At 45.9% G+C, this 17,119-nt stretch overlaps 1 protein-coding gene across 7 annotated transcripts in view; it reads left to right on the top strand.

The window, feature by feature from the left end:
- Nucleotides 1-17,119, top strand: part of LOC133545078 (astrotactin-1-like) — a 204,152-nt gene that overhangs the window by 102,423 nt on the left and 84,610 nt on the right. For all 7 annotated transcript variants that reach the window (XM_061890395.1, XM_061890392.1, XM_061890394.1 and 4 more), the window contains exons 9-16: nucleotides 1-80; nucleotides 1,345-1,419; nucleotides 1,656-1,793; nucleotides 3,529-3,679; nucleotides 9,154-9,320; nucleotides 9,639-9,833; nucleotides 10,121-10,248; nucleotides 16,658-16,762. The exon at nucleotides 1-80 is cut by the window's left edge and continues 5 nt beyond it. In XM_061890395.1, coding sequence (XP_061746379.1) covers nucleotides 1-80; nucleotides 1,345-1,419; nucleotides 1,656-1,793; nucleotides 3,529-3,679; nucleotides 9,154-9,320; nucleotides 9,639-9,833; nucleotides 10,121-10,248; nucleotides 16,658-16,762 — 1,039 coding nt within the window. The remainder of the gene's footprint in view (nucleotides 81-1,344; nucleotides 1,420-1,655; nucleotides 1,794-3,528; nucleotides 3,680-9,153; nucleotides 9,321-9,638; nucleotides 9,834-10,120; nucleotides 10,249-16,657; nucleotides 16,763-17,119) is intronic.

The following is a 17,119-nucleotide window of genomic DNA, read 5'->3' as shown; positions in this document are numbered from 1 at the left end:
TGTCTGTGTCTCAACGGCTACATGAGGGACCCCGTCCACAAGCACCTGTGCATCCGCAGCGAGTGGGGGCCAAACCAGGGGTAAGCCAACACTCTGGTGTCGGGGGTAAGCCAAAACTGCCACCCACTGTAGTGTCAGGGTGAAGTCAACACTGCCACCCACTGTAGTGTCAGGGGGAAGCCAACACTGTAGTGTCAGGGGTAAGCCAACACTGCCACCCACTGTAGTGTCAGGGGTGAGCCAACACTGCCACCCACTGTAGTTTAAGGGGTAAGCCAACACTGCCACCTACTGTAGTGTCAGGAGTAAGCCAACACTGCCACCTCCTGTAGTGTCAGGGGTAAGCCAACACTGCCACCCACTGTAGTGTCAGGGGTAAGCCAACACTGTATTGTCAGGGGTAAGCCAACACTGCCACCCACTGTAGTGTCAGGGGTGAGCCAACACTGTATTGTCAGGGGTAAGCCAACACTGTCACCCACTGTAGTGTCAGGGGTAAGCCAACACTGCCACCTACTGTAGTGTCAGGGGTAAACCAACACTGTATTGTCAGGGGTAAGCCAACACTGCCACCCACTGTATTGTCAGGGGGAAGCCAACATTGCCACCCACTGTAGTTTAAGGGGTAAGCCAACACTGCCACCGACTGTAGTGTCAGGGGTAAGCCAACACTGCCACCCACTGTAGTTTAAGGGGTAAGCCAACACTGCCACCCACTGTAGTGTCAGGGGTAAACCAACACTGCCATCCACTGTAGTGTCAGGGGTAAGCCAACACTGCCACCCACTGTAGTTTAAGGGGTAAGCCAACACTGCCACCCACTGTAGTGTCAGGGGTAAGCCAACACTGCCACCGACTGTAGTGTCAGGGGTAAGCCAACACTGCCACCCACTGTAGTTTAAGGGGTAAGCCAACACTGCCACCGACTGTAGTGTCAGGGGTAAGCCAACACTGCCACCCACTGTAGTTTAAGGGGTAAGCCAACACTGCCACCGACTGTAGTGTCAGGGGTAAGCCAACACTGCCACCGACTGTAGTGTCAGGGGTAAGCCAACACTGCCACCCACTGTAGTGTCAGGGGTAAGCCAACACTGCCACCGACTGTAGTGTCAGGGGTAAGCCAACACTGCCACCCACTGTAGTTTAAGGGGTAAGCCAACACTGCCACCGACTGTAGTGTCAGGGGCAAGCCAACACTGCCACCCACTGTATTATTAGGGTTAAGCCAAAATTGTACTCACTGTCAATATTCAAAGATTAAATAGCTAAAAAAAACAAGAAGTCAGCATTTTAAGATTATAATCTATTGTCATGTACTTTACTGTGTTGTGATGTATATTCCAGTCCTTGGCCTTACACCATCTTCCAGCGTGGATTCGATCTGGTGATGGGAGAACAACCTTCTGATCGCATCTTCAGGTAATAAGACTAGATGTGACCAATCTAAGTCAAAGACTAGATGTGACCAATCTAAGTCTAAGACTAGATGTGACCAGTCTAAGACTAAGACTAGATGTGACCAGTCTAAGACTAAGACTAGATGTGACCAGTTTAAGACTAAGACTAGATGTGACCAGTCTAAGACTAAGACTAGATGTGACCATGCGAAAAAATATAAAATATGATACATTATGATGTGATATCACATATTCCAGGTTCACTTACACACTGGGAGAAGGAATGTGGCTTCCACTCAGTAAAAGTTTCGTCATCCCACCAGCAGAACTGGCCATCAACCCTTCTGCCAAATGTAAGACGGACATGACGGTCATGGAGGACGCCGTGGACGTCAGGTGACTTACACACATTCTTTACTTCCTAAATATGACTTGACATATATGACAGGAGAGATGTCCTTTTAGCTCTATTCATTTAGATATATGCACAATATATACATTAATAACATGAAGTGTGGGGTAAATCCAAAATGTTGAGCAAGAAGTCGGAAGTCCCAAGGGGGAAAAACATGCTGGAAGGTCCGTGAGACTGGCAGGTAGTCCGGGCGATAGCGGGTTGGCAGAGGGCCGTGTCCAGGCGGGAGGTGGAGATCCAAGAGGCAGTCGGGGAAACAGAGGGAACGCGGGATGACGAGACACACAGCTCGTAACATGGGAACGAAGGCAGGTGTACTGAACAGGTAGGTACGTTCAGTTTGTGCAGGCTTAAGAAGGAAGGTCCTATGATCAGCCACAGGTGCGCTGATTGCTGGCGATTGATTGCAGTTGCCTGGTGCCGCCGGACTGACACGTGCCTGGAGCACAGAGCACACTGATGTGCACTTGGGCCGTGACAGTACCACCCCTCCTATGGACAGATTCCAGATGTCCCAAAACTGGAACCAGAAGAACACAGAGATCAGGAGTTGAAGGAGGATGGAGGGGTGAGCTGGTGGTGGGTCGCTGCAGCAGGCGAGGCAGGCGACCAAGGAATGGCCACCTTCTTGGCCGTCTCGAAGGCAGACGTAAGTGGTGCCAGAACCCTGGCAGCCTGTGAGTCCCACGTCTTTGTCCTGGGCGCCGCTGCTGTTGGCGCAACGAGCGTCCATGCTCTGGACGCAGAGGGCGCCACATGCAGGTGCTTGATGGCTGCCTGTGTGGCCGGCCAGCCGGAGTTCACAGGGGCGACAATGCTGGAGATGAGGAGGACGGTGGCGCTCTGGAGAGGTCCGCCAGAGACGAGGAGGATGATATTGTCGGAGTCCGAGACGAGGAGGACGACGTTGTAAGAGCCAGAGACGAAGAGGACGATGTCGCCGAAGCCAGAGACGAGAAAGCAGGCTGAGGAGCTGGCCGAGGTGCTGAAGCATGGATTGGCAGTGGAGTAGAAGCGGGCGCTGACCATGGTGCTGAAGCAAGTGCTAGCCGTTAAACTAAAGCAGGCCCTGGCCGTGGTGCTGACACAGGGACCAGTCTGCGTGCTCTTGTTGGTACGGGGACCAGCCTTGCAGCTGGTGCTGGTTCGGGGACCAGTCTTGGAGCGGGTGCTGGTCCGGGGACCAGTCTTGGAGCGGGGGTGGTCCAGGGACCAGTCTAGTAGCGGGTGGTAGTGGTCTGGCTGGTGGTTGCAGCTTGGTAAGCCAAAGGGCAGGTGGCGGGGGTCCGGCTGGGAGTTGCGGCTTGGTAAGATGAAGGACAGGTGGTGGTGGTCCAGCGGGGGGTAGCCGTTTTGCAGGCCGCAGCTGAACTAGCCCCCCCTCCAAAAGTGGGATGGCAGACACTTCCCGCCAAATCTGGAACAGTTACAAAGATTCCTCCTGCCCTTTAGCTATGCTAAACAGTCCATAATGAGATTGAGGATGGCAAAAAATATATTAAAAAGTCACTGGGGACGGGGCTAGATTCACTGGGGACAGGGCTAGAGTCACTGGGGACAGGGCTAGAGTCACTGGGTCCGGAGCCTGGGCATATGACATATTGGTATATGACCTTATATGGTATTACGCATGTATTAGTGGTGTGAAGGCTGGGGGTCACATGACTGCGCACCTGACACCTCATTGGTTGAAAATAATATCCTGTGTTGTTCCAGAGAAGAACTGATGATCAGTTCCTCCTTCGACTCCTTGGAGGTTCTTCTGGACTCCTTCGGTCCTGTCAGAGACTGCAGCAAAGACAATGGAGGATGTAGTCGCAACTTCCGCTGCATCGCCGACAGGAAGCTGGACTCCACCGGCTGTGTGGTCAGTACACACTCTTCTACTACTTTGTACTCACTTCAGTCCACACAATACTATTACTGTATACTCACTTTAGACCACACAATACTACTACTTTGTACTCACTTCAGTCCACACAATACTATTACTGTGTACTCACTTTAGACCACACAATACTATTACTGTGTACTCACTTTAGACCACACAATACTATTACTGTGTACTCACTTTAGACCACACAATACTATTACTGTGTACTCACTTTAGACCACACAATACTACTACTTTGTACTCACTTCAGTCCACACAATACTACTACTTTGTACTCACTTTAGACCACACAATACTACTACTGTGTACTCACTTCAGTCCACACAATACTACAACTGAGTACTCACTTCAGTCCACACAATAATACTACTGTGTACTCACTTCAGTCACACTCTACTACTACTGTGTACTCACTTCTGTCCACACAATAGTTCTACTGTGTACTCACTTCAGTCCACACAATACTACTACTTTGTACTCACTTCACTCCACACAATACTATTACTGTGTACTCACTTCAGTCCACACAATACTACTACTTTGTACTCACTTCACTCCACACAATACTATTACTGCGTACTCACTTCAGTCCATACAATACTACTACTTTGTACTCACTTCACTCCACACAATACTACTACTGTGTACTAACTTCAGTCCACACAATACTACTACTTTGTACTCACTTCAGTCCACACAATACTACTACTGTGTACTCACTTCAGTCCACACAATACTACAACTGAGTACTCACTTCAGTCCACACAATAATACTACTGTGTACTCACTTCAGTCACACTCTACTACTACTGTGTACTCACTTCTGTCCACACAATAGTTCTACTGTGTACTCACTTCAGTCCACACAATACTACTACTTTGTACTCACTTCACTCCACACAATACTACTACTGTGTACTCACTTCAGTCCACACAATACTACTACTTTGTACTCACTTCACTCCACACAATACTATTACTGCGTACTCACTTCAGTCCACACAATACTACTACTTTGTACTCACTTCACTCCACACAATACTACTACTGTGTACTAACTTCAGTCCACACAATACTACTACTTTGTACTCATTTCAGTCCACACAATACTACTACTGTGTACTCACTTCAGTCCACACAATACTACAACTGAGTACTCACTTCAGTCCACACAATAATACTACTGTGTACTCACTTCTGTCCACACAATAGTTCTACTGTGTACTCACTTCAGTCCACACAATACTACTACTTTGTACTCACTTCACTCCACACAATACTATTACTGTGTACTCACTTCAGTCCACACAATACTACTACTTTGTACTCACTTCACTCCACACAATACTATTACTGCGTACTCACTTCAGTCCACACAATACTACTACTTTGTACTCACTTCACTCCACACAATACTACTACTGTGTACTAACTTCAGTCCACACAATACAACCACTGAGTACTCACTTCAGTCCACACAATACTACTACTGTGTACTCACTTCAGTCACACTTTACTACTACTGTGTACTCCCTTCTGTCCACACAATACTTTTACTGTGTACTCACTTCAGTCCACACTCTACTACTACTGTGTACTCACTATAGTCCACATAATACTACTACTGTGAACTCACTTCAGTCCACACAATACTACTTCTGTGTACTCACTTCTCTCCACACAATACTAATACTACTGTGTACTCAGTTCAGTCCACACAATACTACTACTGTGTACTCACTTCAGTCCACACAATACTAATACTGTGTACTCACTTCAGTCCACACAATAGTTCTACTGTGTACTCACTTCATCCCACACAAATAGTACACCGAAAATTACTACTGTTTCCTGACTCAAGTACTCACTTCAGTCAACACAAATAGTACACACAATACTAATACTGTGTAGTTGATGTGTACTCACTTCAGTCGACACAAATAGTACACACACTACTACTACTGCAGTGTAGTTCATGTGTACTCACTTCAGTCCACACAGTAGTTCTACTGTGTACTCACTTCAGTCCACACAAATAGTACACCGAAAATTACTACTGCGTACTGACTCAAGTACTCACTTCAGTCGACACATATAGTACACACAATACTTCTACTGTGTAGTTGATGTGTATTCACTTCAGTCCACACAAATAGTACACACAACACAAAGAGTCCAGCCCTATGGCGTACAATGCAGAGGTCATCTGACCTGTTGTACCTCTAAATGTACTTCATACATACATACATGTGCAGTCATGAAGTATTAAGTGTAAGTACTACTCAACATACTTCAGTCCTGAAGTATTAAGTGTAAGTACAACTCAACATACTTCAGTCCTGAAGTATTAAGTGTAAGTACTACTCACAGTTCTTCATGAAGTTACCCGGATGTTGTTGACAAGGTTGATGTGTGCTCTGCACTACTTCCATTCCCTTGAGGCTGCACACTTATCTGCACTGCTGTCTCGGTGTGGTAAAGCAAGTCAGGTGGGGTCAGCGATAAAGCAAGAACCCAGACCTAAGGATCTTATCCAAACACTGATCTTGTTTCCCCAGGTCTGTTGGTTCAAACTTACACTTGTTTTTTTCCCAGGGCATTGAACACACCACCACTCACTCTTCAGTTTGTCTGAAAATACTCAGAGCAGACTTTATCAGTTCATGCTCTCAGACTTTGATTAGTCCGAGCAGACTTCTTCATTTCGTGCTCTCAGACTTTGATTAGTCCGAGCAGACTTCGTCAGTTCGTGCTCTCAGACTTTGATTAGTCCGAGCAGAGTTCGTCAGTTAATGCTCTCAGACTTTGATTAGTCTGAGCAGACTTCGTCAGTTCGTGCTCTCAGACTTTGATTAGTCTGAGGAGACTTCGTCAGTTCATGCTCTCAGACTTTGATTAGTCCGAGCAGAGTTCGTCAGTTCATGCTCTCAGACTTTGATTAGTCTGAGCAGACTTCGTCAGTTCGTGCTCTCAGACTTTGATTAGTCTGAGCAGACTTCGTCAGTTCATGCTCTCAGACTTTGATTAGTCCGAGCAGAGTTCGTTAGTTCATGCTTTCAGACTTTGATTAGTCTGAGCAGACTTCGTCAGTTCATGCTCTCAGACTTTGATTAGTCTGAGCAGAATTTGTCAGTTCACGCTCTAAGACTTTGATTAGTCCGAGCAGACTTCGCCAGTTCATGCTCTCAGACTTTGATTAGTCCGAGCAGACTTCGTCAGTTCATGCTCTCAGACTTTGATTAGTCCGAGCAGACTTCATCAGTTCATGCTCTCAGACTTTGATTAGTCAGATCTAGGCAGAGAGCTTGGTGCCTGATCCAAGCCCGTAGAAGAGGAGACATGCCCTTACAAGAATGTTTGTTCCTCTCCCTTCTTGTTGTGGGGCAGACTGGCTCGTACATGCACGTGTATCCTCCCTCTTCTCATACTAAGTAGTGTATAGTTGTATCTGTCAGTACACCCGTTATGGAGGATGGAAACTACAACATTGTAATACTAAGTAGTGTATAGTTGTATCTGTCAGTAGAATCGTTATGGAGGATGAAAACTGCACGATGGGGTCAAAGTGGAGGCACGTAGATAGGATGGCATATAGAAGAAGAGTTGTACATATAATTGAAATAGTTTATTTTCCTGTTGACCTTCTAGCTCATTAGGAATGCTGGAGTCTACCCCAGCAGACTTGAGTCTGGAAAAATGAGTTGAAGTTCCAACAGTCAGAGCAAGCACGCTAAGTAGTGCACATGTTCCTCAGTCTGTCATCAGTCCCAGCAGGGAGTTCTGATCCTTTGGCAGCTTCCTGTCTCACGTCTCTGCTCCTAGACCTGATCCCAGTCTGGAGGACCTCTTGTCCAAGTCTTTGTGGTCCAACTACTTCTGCTTCACTGCACTAAGTCTTTGTCTTTATGTTTCAGTGCACACTTCATGTATTTAAGTAGTGCACACTTGATGTGTTTGAGTGCACACTTGTTGGGATTGAGTGCACACTTGGCGTGTTTGAGTGCACACTAGACAGGTTTTAGTGCACAATTGATGTGTTTGATTTGAGTGCACACTTGACGGGTTTTAGTGCACAATTGATGTGTTTCAGTGTATTATTTATGTATTTTACAAGTTTTATGTTTGAGTGCACACTTGACGTGTTTCAGTGTACTATTTATGTATTTCATGAGTTTTATGTTCGAGTGCGCCATTGACATGTTTGAGTGCACACTTGACATGATTGAGTGCACACTTGGCATATTTGAGTGTACACTTGATGTGTTTGAGTGCCAACTTGATGTGTTTGAGTGCACACTTGACATATATGAGTGCACACTTGATGTGTGTGAGGGCACACATGACATGTTTGAGTGCACACGTGATGTGTTTGAGTGCACACTTGACGTGTTTGAGTGCACACTGTATGTGTTTGAGGGCTCACTTGACATATATGAGTGCACACTTGATGTGTTTGAGGGCACACATGACATGTTTGAGTGCACACGTGATGTGTTTGAGTGCACACTTGACGTGTTTGAGTGCACACCGTATGTGTGTGAGGGCTCACTTGACATATTTGAGTGTACACTTCACATGTTTGAGTGCACACTTGATGTGTGTGAGTGCACACTTGACATTTTTGAGTGTACACTTGATGTGTTTGAATGCCCACTTGATGTGTTTGAGTGCACACTTGACATATATGAGTGCAGACTTGATGTGTTTGAGGGCACACTTGACATATTAGAGTGTACACTTGATGTGTTTGAATGCACACTTGATGTGTTTGAGTGCACACTTGACATATATGAGTGCACACTTGACATATTTGAGTGCACACTTGACATGTTTGAGTGCACACTTGATGTGTGTGAGTGCACACTTGACATATTTGAGTGTACACTTGACGTGTTTGAGTGCACACTTGAGGAGTTTGAGTGCACACTTGACATATATGAGTGTACATTTGATGTGTTTAAGTGCAGACTTGAGGTGTTTGAGTGCACACTTGACATATTTGAGTGTACACTTGACGTGTTTGAGTGCACACTTGACATATATGAGTGTACATTTGATGTGTTTGAGTGCACACTCCAGGTGTTTGAGTGCACACTAGACATATATGAGTGTACATTTGATGTGTTTGAGTGCACACTTGATGTTTATGAGTGGACACTTGACATATATTAGTGCACACTTGATGTGTTTGAGTGCACACTTGATGTGTTGGAGTGCATACTTGATGTGTTGGAGTGCACACTTGATGTATTGGAGTGCACACTTGACATATATGAGTGCAAACTTGATGTGTTTGAGTGCACACTTGACATATTTGAGTCCACACTTGACATATTTAAGTGCACACTTGACATATTTGAGTGCACACTCGATGTGTTTGAGTGTGCACACTTGAGGTGTGTGAGTGCACACTTGAGGTGTATGAGTGCGCACTTGATGTGTTTCAGTGCCCCCCCGGCCTGAGCCCCATGAAGGATGGCAGTGGTTGCTATGACCACCACCTGGGCATCGACTGCTCTGACGGCTTCAACGGCGGCTGTGAGCAGCTGTGTCTGCAACAGCTAGCACCTCTGGAGGACGACCCCAGTCTCTACAACATCCAGATGTTCTGTGGGTGAGTGCACTTATGCCGTTACCCTGGAAACACCATGGAACACAATGATTACTCTTGCTGTTACCGTGGAAACACAATGTATATGGCAAAGATCACTTATGCTGTTGCCGTGGAAACACAATGTTTATGTTGATTAAAATATGAAAGAAGTATTTTGTGCCATAAATACTGTAAATATTGCAGTATTTAAATATAAACATGTGGTAGTACCCGCAGTATTTTCCCACATACTTGTCCACTGTCAAATACTAGCTGGCGTGTGCTGAGTACACAGTGAGTAGTACTGTAGTAGTACTCCATTGTGTATTTGTGGTCCAGGTGCATCGAGGACTACAAGCGAGGACCGGACTCCCGGTCTTGTCTCCCCTTGTCCGAGTCCTGCACAGAAGGACTGGACTGTGGCGACGCTGTGGACGTCCCTGCAAACCAGACCGTCTTTGGGGACCTGTTCTTCGGTTTTAACAACCACAGCAAGGAGAGCACCTCTGGACAAATCCTCAAGGCCACCTTCAGGTACATCACAATAATAATAATAATAATAATAATACTTGTTGTTGTTCTTAACACACACACAACACTTAGCTCCTGAAATCATTGTTATACTTTAATGTTGCCATCCATCCTTCCATTCATCCATCCATCTTCTTCCGCTTATCTGAGGTGGGGTCGCGGGGGCAGCAGCCTAAGCAGAGAAGCTGGTGGTCTCCCTGGGACCATACTTGCAGTTCTTCATGACATGGAGAGTCCTCCTCAGTCCTGGTCCTGGTGCCAAGTCTCTAACAGGATCCCTCTCTCCTCAGACAGAAGAACTTTGCCCGTGGCATCGAGCAGCAGCTCCCAGACGGCATGGTGGTGGCTTCTGTGCCCACCGAGGTCCAGTGCCATGAGGAACTGTCCGACCCGGTCCCGGACCCGGACTACCTCACAGGTACCAACACGTGATGCATTGGTGGACTTTCCTTTCATAAATGTAATGTTTCATGTAGTGTTCATTATGATTGTAGTTCATCATGTAATGTTTCATGTAGTCCTGAATATGATTGAAGTGAAGTGTGAAGTGAATTATATTTACATAGCGCTTTTTCTCTAGTGACTCAAAGCGCTTTACATAGTGAAACCCAATATCTATTTTTACATTTAAAGCAGTGTGGGTGGCACTGGGAGCAGGTGGGTAAAGTGTCTTGCCCAAGGACACAACGGCAGTGACTAGGATGGCGGAAGCGGGGATTGAACCTGCAACCCTCAAGTTGCTGGCCCGGCCGCTCTACCAACCGAGCTATACCGTAGTTAATCATGTAATGTTTCATGTAGGACGTATAGTCAACGTAGTATCAATGTCCCTTTTAAAGGAGGTATAGTCAACGTTGTATCAATGTCCCTTTTAAAGGAGGTATAGTCAACGTTGTATCAATGTCCCAATGGACCAGCACACGGTGCCACGAGAGCCCGGATCAGGGTTACAACACTGCTTTATATTCATGAAATAGTGCAAGGTTTTTGCTTTCCAGGATCTGCGTCTGTCTCTCTCTCTCTCTCTCTCTCTCTCTCTCTTTGGCTCCCACTCCAACCCCCCTGTCTCATCCGGCTGCTGCTAATGAAGGCGACAGGTGATGAGATAACAGAGCCCACCTGGGCCATCCACTCACTTCTCACTGTCTTGGAGGCCAGTCCTTGCACGAACGTATAATCAACATTGTTATCCTTCTTCTTCTTCTTCTTCTTCTTCTTCTTCTTCTTCTTCTTCTTCCTCTTCATGACGGCACACTCCAGCCCCCATCTTGTCACATGACCTGTCTGTAAGCAGACAGCAGTCCTTCTATAATTGGTGGCGGTGTGAGAAGGTGGCGCCTGCAGAGATCTCCCAGCATCCAGTGGGAGACCAGACGACCTCTGCCGGCCAATTAGAGGCCAGCGTGGGGGCAGGGGGCCGGCCCTATGGCATCAATAATCCCGGCCAGGGGCTGACGGATGAAAAGATGTGGCGGCCATTCCGCCAACTTGCTTTTCAAACAACTACAAAATGCAACTTGATCAGAAGACTTTTGTACATGATTTCTACTCACTTTTGGATCGGGGAACAAGTTGGCATGAATATTTGAGCAAGTCGGGCTCAGATCCAGGACGGCAACAAAGGATGCTAACACTCCTCCAGTGCCTTCAAGTCCTTCTGCAACACCGCTAGTCATCTATTAGACATGTGCTGATGCAATGCCGCTCCCTGACTGCCGGCCGGAGGAAGCAAGGAAAGACACGCTGTTGCTGACTTGGGATCAGGAGGAGAGCCCGAGTCAGCGCCTGCAACTTTTGCATCAGTCCCTGGCCCGTCTTGCACAGGAACTAGGACTTGATGTTGCACAGGAACCAGGACTTGATGTTGCACAGGAACTAGGACTTGATGTTGCACAGGAACTAGGACTTGATGTTGCACAGGAACTAGGACTTGATGTTGCACAGGAACTAGGACTCGATGTTGCACAGGAACTAGGACTTGATGTTGCACAGGAACTAGGACTTGATGTTGCACAGGAACTAGGACTCGATGTTGCACAGGAACCAGGACTTGATGTTGCACAGGAACCAGGACTTGATGTTGCACAGGAACCAGGACTCGATGTTGCACAGGAACTAGGACTTGATGTTGCACAGGAACCAGGACTTGATGTTGCACAGGAACTAGGACTTGATGTTGCACAGGAACTAAGACTTGGTGTTGCAAAGGAACCAGGACTTGATGTTGCACAGGAACCAGGACTTGATGTTGCACAGGAACCAGGACTCGATGTTGCACAGGAACTAGGACTCGATGTTGCACAGGAACCAGGACTTGATGTTGCACAGGAACTAGGACTTGATGTTGCACAGGAACCAGGACTCGATGTTGCACAGGAACTAGGACTCGATGTTGCACAGGAACCAGGACTTGATGTTGCACAGGAACTAGGACTTGATGTTGCAAAGGAACCAGGACTTGATGTTGCACAGGAACTAGGACTTGATGTTGCACAGGAACCAGGACTTGATGTTGCACAGGAACTAGGACTTGATGTTGCACAGGAACCAGGACTTGATGTTGCACAGGAACTAGGACTTGATGTTGCACAGGAACCAGGACTTGATGTTGCACAGGAACTAGGACTTGATGTTGCACAGGAACTAGGACTTGATGTTGCACAGGAACTAGGACTCGATGTTGCACAGGAACCAGGACTCGATGTTGCACAGGAACTAGGACTTGATGTTGCACAGGAACCAGGACTTGATGTTGCACAGGAACTAGGACTTGATGTTGCACAGGAACTAAGACTTGGTGTTGCACAGGAACCAGGACTTGATGTTGCACAGGAACCAGGACTCGATGTTGCACAGGAACTAGGACTCGATGTTGCACAGGAACCAGGACTTGATGTTGCACAGGAACCAGGACTCGATGTTGCACAGGAACTAGGACTTGATGTTGCACAGGAACCAGGACTTGATGTTGCACAGGAACTAGGACTTGATGTTGCACAGGAACTAGGACTTGATGTTGCACAGGAACCAGGACTTGATGTTGCACAGGAACTAGGACTTGATGTTGCACAGGAACCAGGACTTGAATGATTGCAGACTTGAAATAGGATGACATCCAGGAGTCTCAGGAGAGGACAGAGTATTTATTCATGAGTACATTTTATACTAACCCAGACATTTGTTAGGATCAGACCCAACTAAGCAACACAAACATCTCAGATCTGATCCAAGATCTGTTGTACCAGCCGGCCAGATCAAGTTTAGTCATAACAAAAAAGATAAAAAAATTAGCAAAATGAGTTTTTGAAGCTAACGGTACTATGCTAACATGTTAGCGATAGCATGCGTACATTTAGCATTCGTGAATATATGACACTAAAAAAAGCTAGCATGCTAATTTTATCAGATTGCAAAATATTAAGTTGTATAAAAATTGGCATAAAAAAAAGCTAGCATGCTAATTTTATCAGATTGCAAAATATTAAGTTGTATAAAAATTGGCATAAAAAAAAGCTAGCATGCTAATTTTATCAAGTTCCAAAATATTCAGGTGTATAAAAATTGGCAAAAAAACCCCTGCAAAATTAGCATCAAAAAAGCTAGCATGCTATTTGTATCAAGTTGCACAATATTAAGTTGTGTAAAAATTTGCACACAAAAAAACAACAAAATGCAAAATTAGCACCAAAAAAAGTTAGCATGCTAATTTTATCAAGTTCCAAAATATTAAGGTGTATAAAAATTAGCAAAAAGAAATAAAAGCTAGCATGCTAATGTGAATAATTTAACAAATGTTCGATGCAGGGGTGAATATGTGCAGAATTAGCTAAAGAACTAGCATGCTAAAATGCTAACTGTAGCATACGTCAAGCACCAGAATGTATTACTCGGAGGTGTGTTCCTGAAAATTGTGTTTAAAATGCTAGCATGCTAACGTTATGACTGAGGCGAGTTAGTTCTAAGATCTCAGTGGACTACAACCTTTTATGAAGCTAACAGTACTGTACTAACATCTTAACATTGACATGCATACAGTTAGCATTCGTGAAATGCCCGAATATATGACACTAAAAAAAGATAGCATGCTAATTTTATCAAGTTCCCAAATATTGAGGTGTATAAAAATTAGCAAAAAGAAAAAAAAGCCAGCATGCTAATGTGAACATGCTGGGTGTATACGTGTAGAATTAGCTAAAAAGATAGCATGCTAAAATGCTAACTTTAACATACGTCAAGCAACAGAATCTATTACTCCGAGGTGTGTACATGAAAATTGTGTTTAAAATGCTAGCATGCTAACGGTCTGACTGAGGTGAGTTAGTTCCAAGACCTCAGTGGACTAGTATGTTTAACCCAGTTAGGACTCACATGTGTGCTCGCTGTGAGGACATAGTCCCAGGATCCAGTCAGTGACTCATAGTTCATACACACTTAGTCCCAGGACCCAGTCAGTGACTCATAGTTCACACAGACTTAGTCCCAGGACCCAGTCAGTGACTCATAGTTCATACCAACTTAGTCCCAGGACCCAGTCCGATACTCATAGTTCACACAGACTTAGTCCCAGGTCCCAGTCAGTGACTCATAGTTCACACAGACTTAGTCGCAGGACCCAGTCAGTGACTCATAGTTCATACCGACTTAGTCCCAGGACCCAGTCAGATACTCATAGTTCACACAGACTTAGTCCCAGGACCCAGTCAGTGACTCATAGTTCATACCGACTTAGTCCCAGGACCTAGTCAGATACTCATAGTTCACACAGACTTAGTCCCAGGACCCAGTCAGTGACTCATAGTTCACACAGACTTAGTCCCAGGACCCAGTCAGTGACTCATAGTTCATACCAACTTAGTCCCAGGACCCAGTCAGATACTCATAGTTCACACAGACTTAGTCCCAGGTCCCAGTCAGTGACTCATAGTTCACACAGACTTAGTCCCAGGACCCAGTCAGTGACTCATAGTTCATACCGACTTAGTCCCAGGGCCCCGTCAGTGACTCATAGTTCATACCGACTTAGTCCCAGGACCCAGTCAGTGACTCATAGTTCACACAGACTTAGTCCCAGGACCCAGTCAGTGACTCATAGTTCATACAGACTTAGTCCCAGGACCCAGTCAGTGACTCATAGTTCACACAGACTTAGTCCCAGGACCCAGTCAGTGATTCATAGTTCATACCGACTTAGTCCCAGGACCCAGTCAGATACTCATAGTTCACACAGACTTAGTCCCAGGACCCAGTCAGTGACTCATAGTTCACACAGACTTAGTCCCAGGACCCAGTCAGTGACTCATAGTTCATACCGACTTAGTCCCAGGACCCCGTCAGTGACTCATAGTTCATACCGACTTAGTCCCAGGACCCAGTCAGTGACTCATAGTTCATACAGACTTAGTCCCAGGACCCAGTCAGTGACTCATAGTTCACACAGACTTAGTCCCAGGACCCAGTCAGTGACTCATAGTTCATACAGACTTAGTCCCAGGACCCAGTCAGTGACTCATAGTTCACACAGACTTAGTCCCAGGACCCAGTCAGTGATTCATAGTTCATACCGACTTAGTCCCAGGACCCAGTCAGATACTCATAGTTCACACAGACTTAGTCCCAGGACCCAGTCAGTGACTCATAGTTCACACTGACTTAGTCCCAGGACCCAGTCAGTGACTCATAGTTCACACAGACTTAGTCCCAGGACCCAGTCAGTGACTCATAGTTCATACCGACTTAGTCCCAGGACCCAGTCAGATACTCATAGTTCACAGAGACTTAGTCCCAGGACCCAGTCAGTGACTCATAGTTCATACCGACTTAGTCCCAGGACCCAGTCAGATACTCATAGTTCACACAAACTTAGTCCCAGGTCCCAGTCAGTGACTCATAGTTCACACAGACTTAGTCCCAGGACCCAGTCAGTGACTCATAGTTCATACCGACTTAGTCCCAGGACCCAGTCAGTGACTCATAGTTCATACCGACTTAGTCCCAGGACCCAGTCAGTGACTCATAGTTCACACAGACTTAGTCCCAGGACCCAGTCAGTGGCTCATAGTTCATACAGACTTAGTCCCAGGACCCAGTCAGTGACTCATAGTTCACACAGACTTAGTCCCAGGACCCAGTCAGTGATTCATAGTTCATACCGACTTAGTCCCAGGACCCAGTCAGATACTCATAGTTCACACAGACTTAGTCCCAGGACCCAGTCAGTGACTCATGGTTCACACAGACTTAGTCCCAGGACCCAGTCAGTGACTCATAGTTCATACCGACTTAGTCCCTGGACCCCGTCAGTGACTCATAGTTCATACCGACTTAGTCCCAGGACCCAGTCAGTGACTCATAGTTCATACAGACTTAGTCCCAGGACCCAGTCAGTGACTCATAGTTCACACAGACTTAGTCCCAGGACCCAGTCAGTGACTCATAGTTCACACAGACTTAGTCCCAGGACCCAGTCAGTGACTCATAGTTCACACAGACTTAGTCCCAGGACCCAGTCAGTGACTCATAGTTCACACAGACTTAGTCCCAGGACCCAGTCAGTGACTCATAGTTCACACAAAGTCCCTCATCATTCAAGTTTTCACACCAGCAACTTTCTCTCTTCTCCTTTCCTAAGTGACAGAGTTTGAAAAAAATTCCTCTTGTCTTCCTTCACTTACAAGATGTCACCTTGAGTGTGGAGGAGCCACATCCCCCTCATCACCAATTTATACATATATATATTTATATATACAAAGTATATGAATGTCAGTACTGTGTTATGAAGTATATGAACGTGAGTACTGCGTTCTGAAGTATACTTGGTGTACTTGCAGGCCTGGTGAACTACAGCGAGGTGTCAGGTTACCCACTTGTTCAACGTTGGAGTCTTCGCTCGGTGCTCTACCACGTCAAACTCAACCAGTGGGTCTTATCTCAAGGTAAACACACACTTACCAATACTACAACTGGGTAGTAGTACCCCCAAACTGTGTATTAGTATCCCCAAACTGGGTATTTGTACCCCAAATTGTGTATTAGTACCTGCAAAAACATCAAAGTGAGTTACATGAAGATGGAAGAAAGGTGTTTGTGAACATCAAAGTGAGCTAAACAAAGACGGAAGAAAGGTGTTTGTGAACATCAAAGTGAGTTACACAAAGATGGAAGAAAAGTGTGTTTGTGAACATCAAAGTGAGCTAAACGAATATGGAAGAAAGGTGTGTTTGTGAACATCAAAGTGAGCTAAACAAAGACGGAAGAAAGGTGTGTTTGTGAACATCAAAGTGAGCTAAACA

Source organism: Nerophis ophidion, linkage group LG28 (genome assembly GCF_033978795.1).
Source record: "Nerophis ophidion isolate RoL-2023_Sa linkage group LG28, RoL_Noph_v1.0, whole genome shotgun sequence".
NCBI classification, from domain to species: domain Eukaryota; kingdom Metazoa; phylum Chordata; class Actinopteri; order Syngnathiformes; family Syngnathidae; genus Nerophis; species Nerophis ophidion.
The sequence above is the reverse complement of the archived record's forward strand: the minus strand, read 5'-3'. Positions and strand labels throughout refer to the sequence as shown.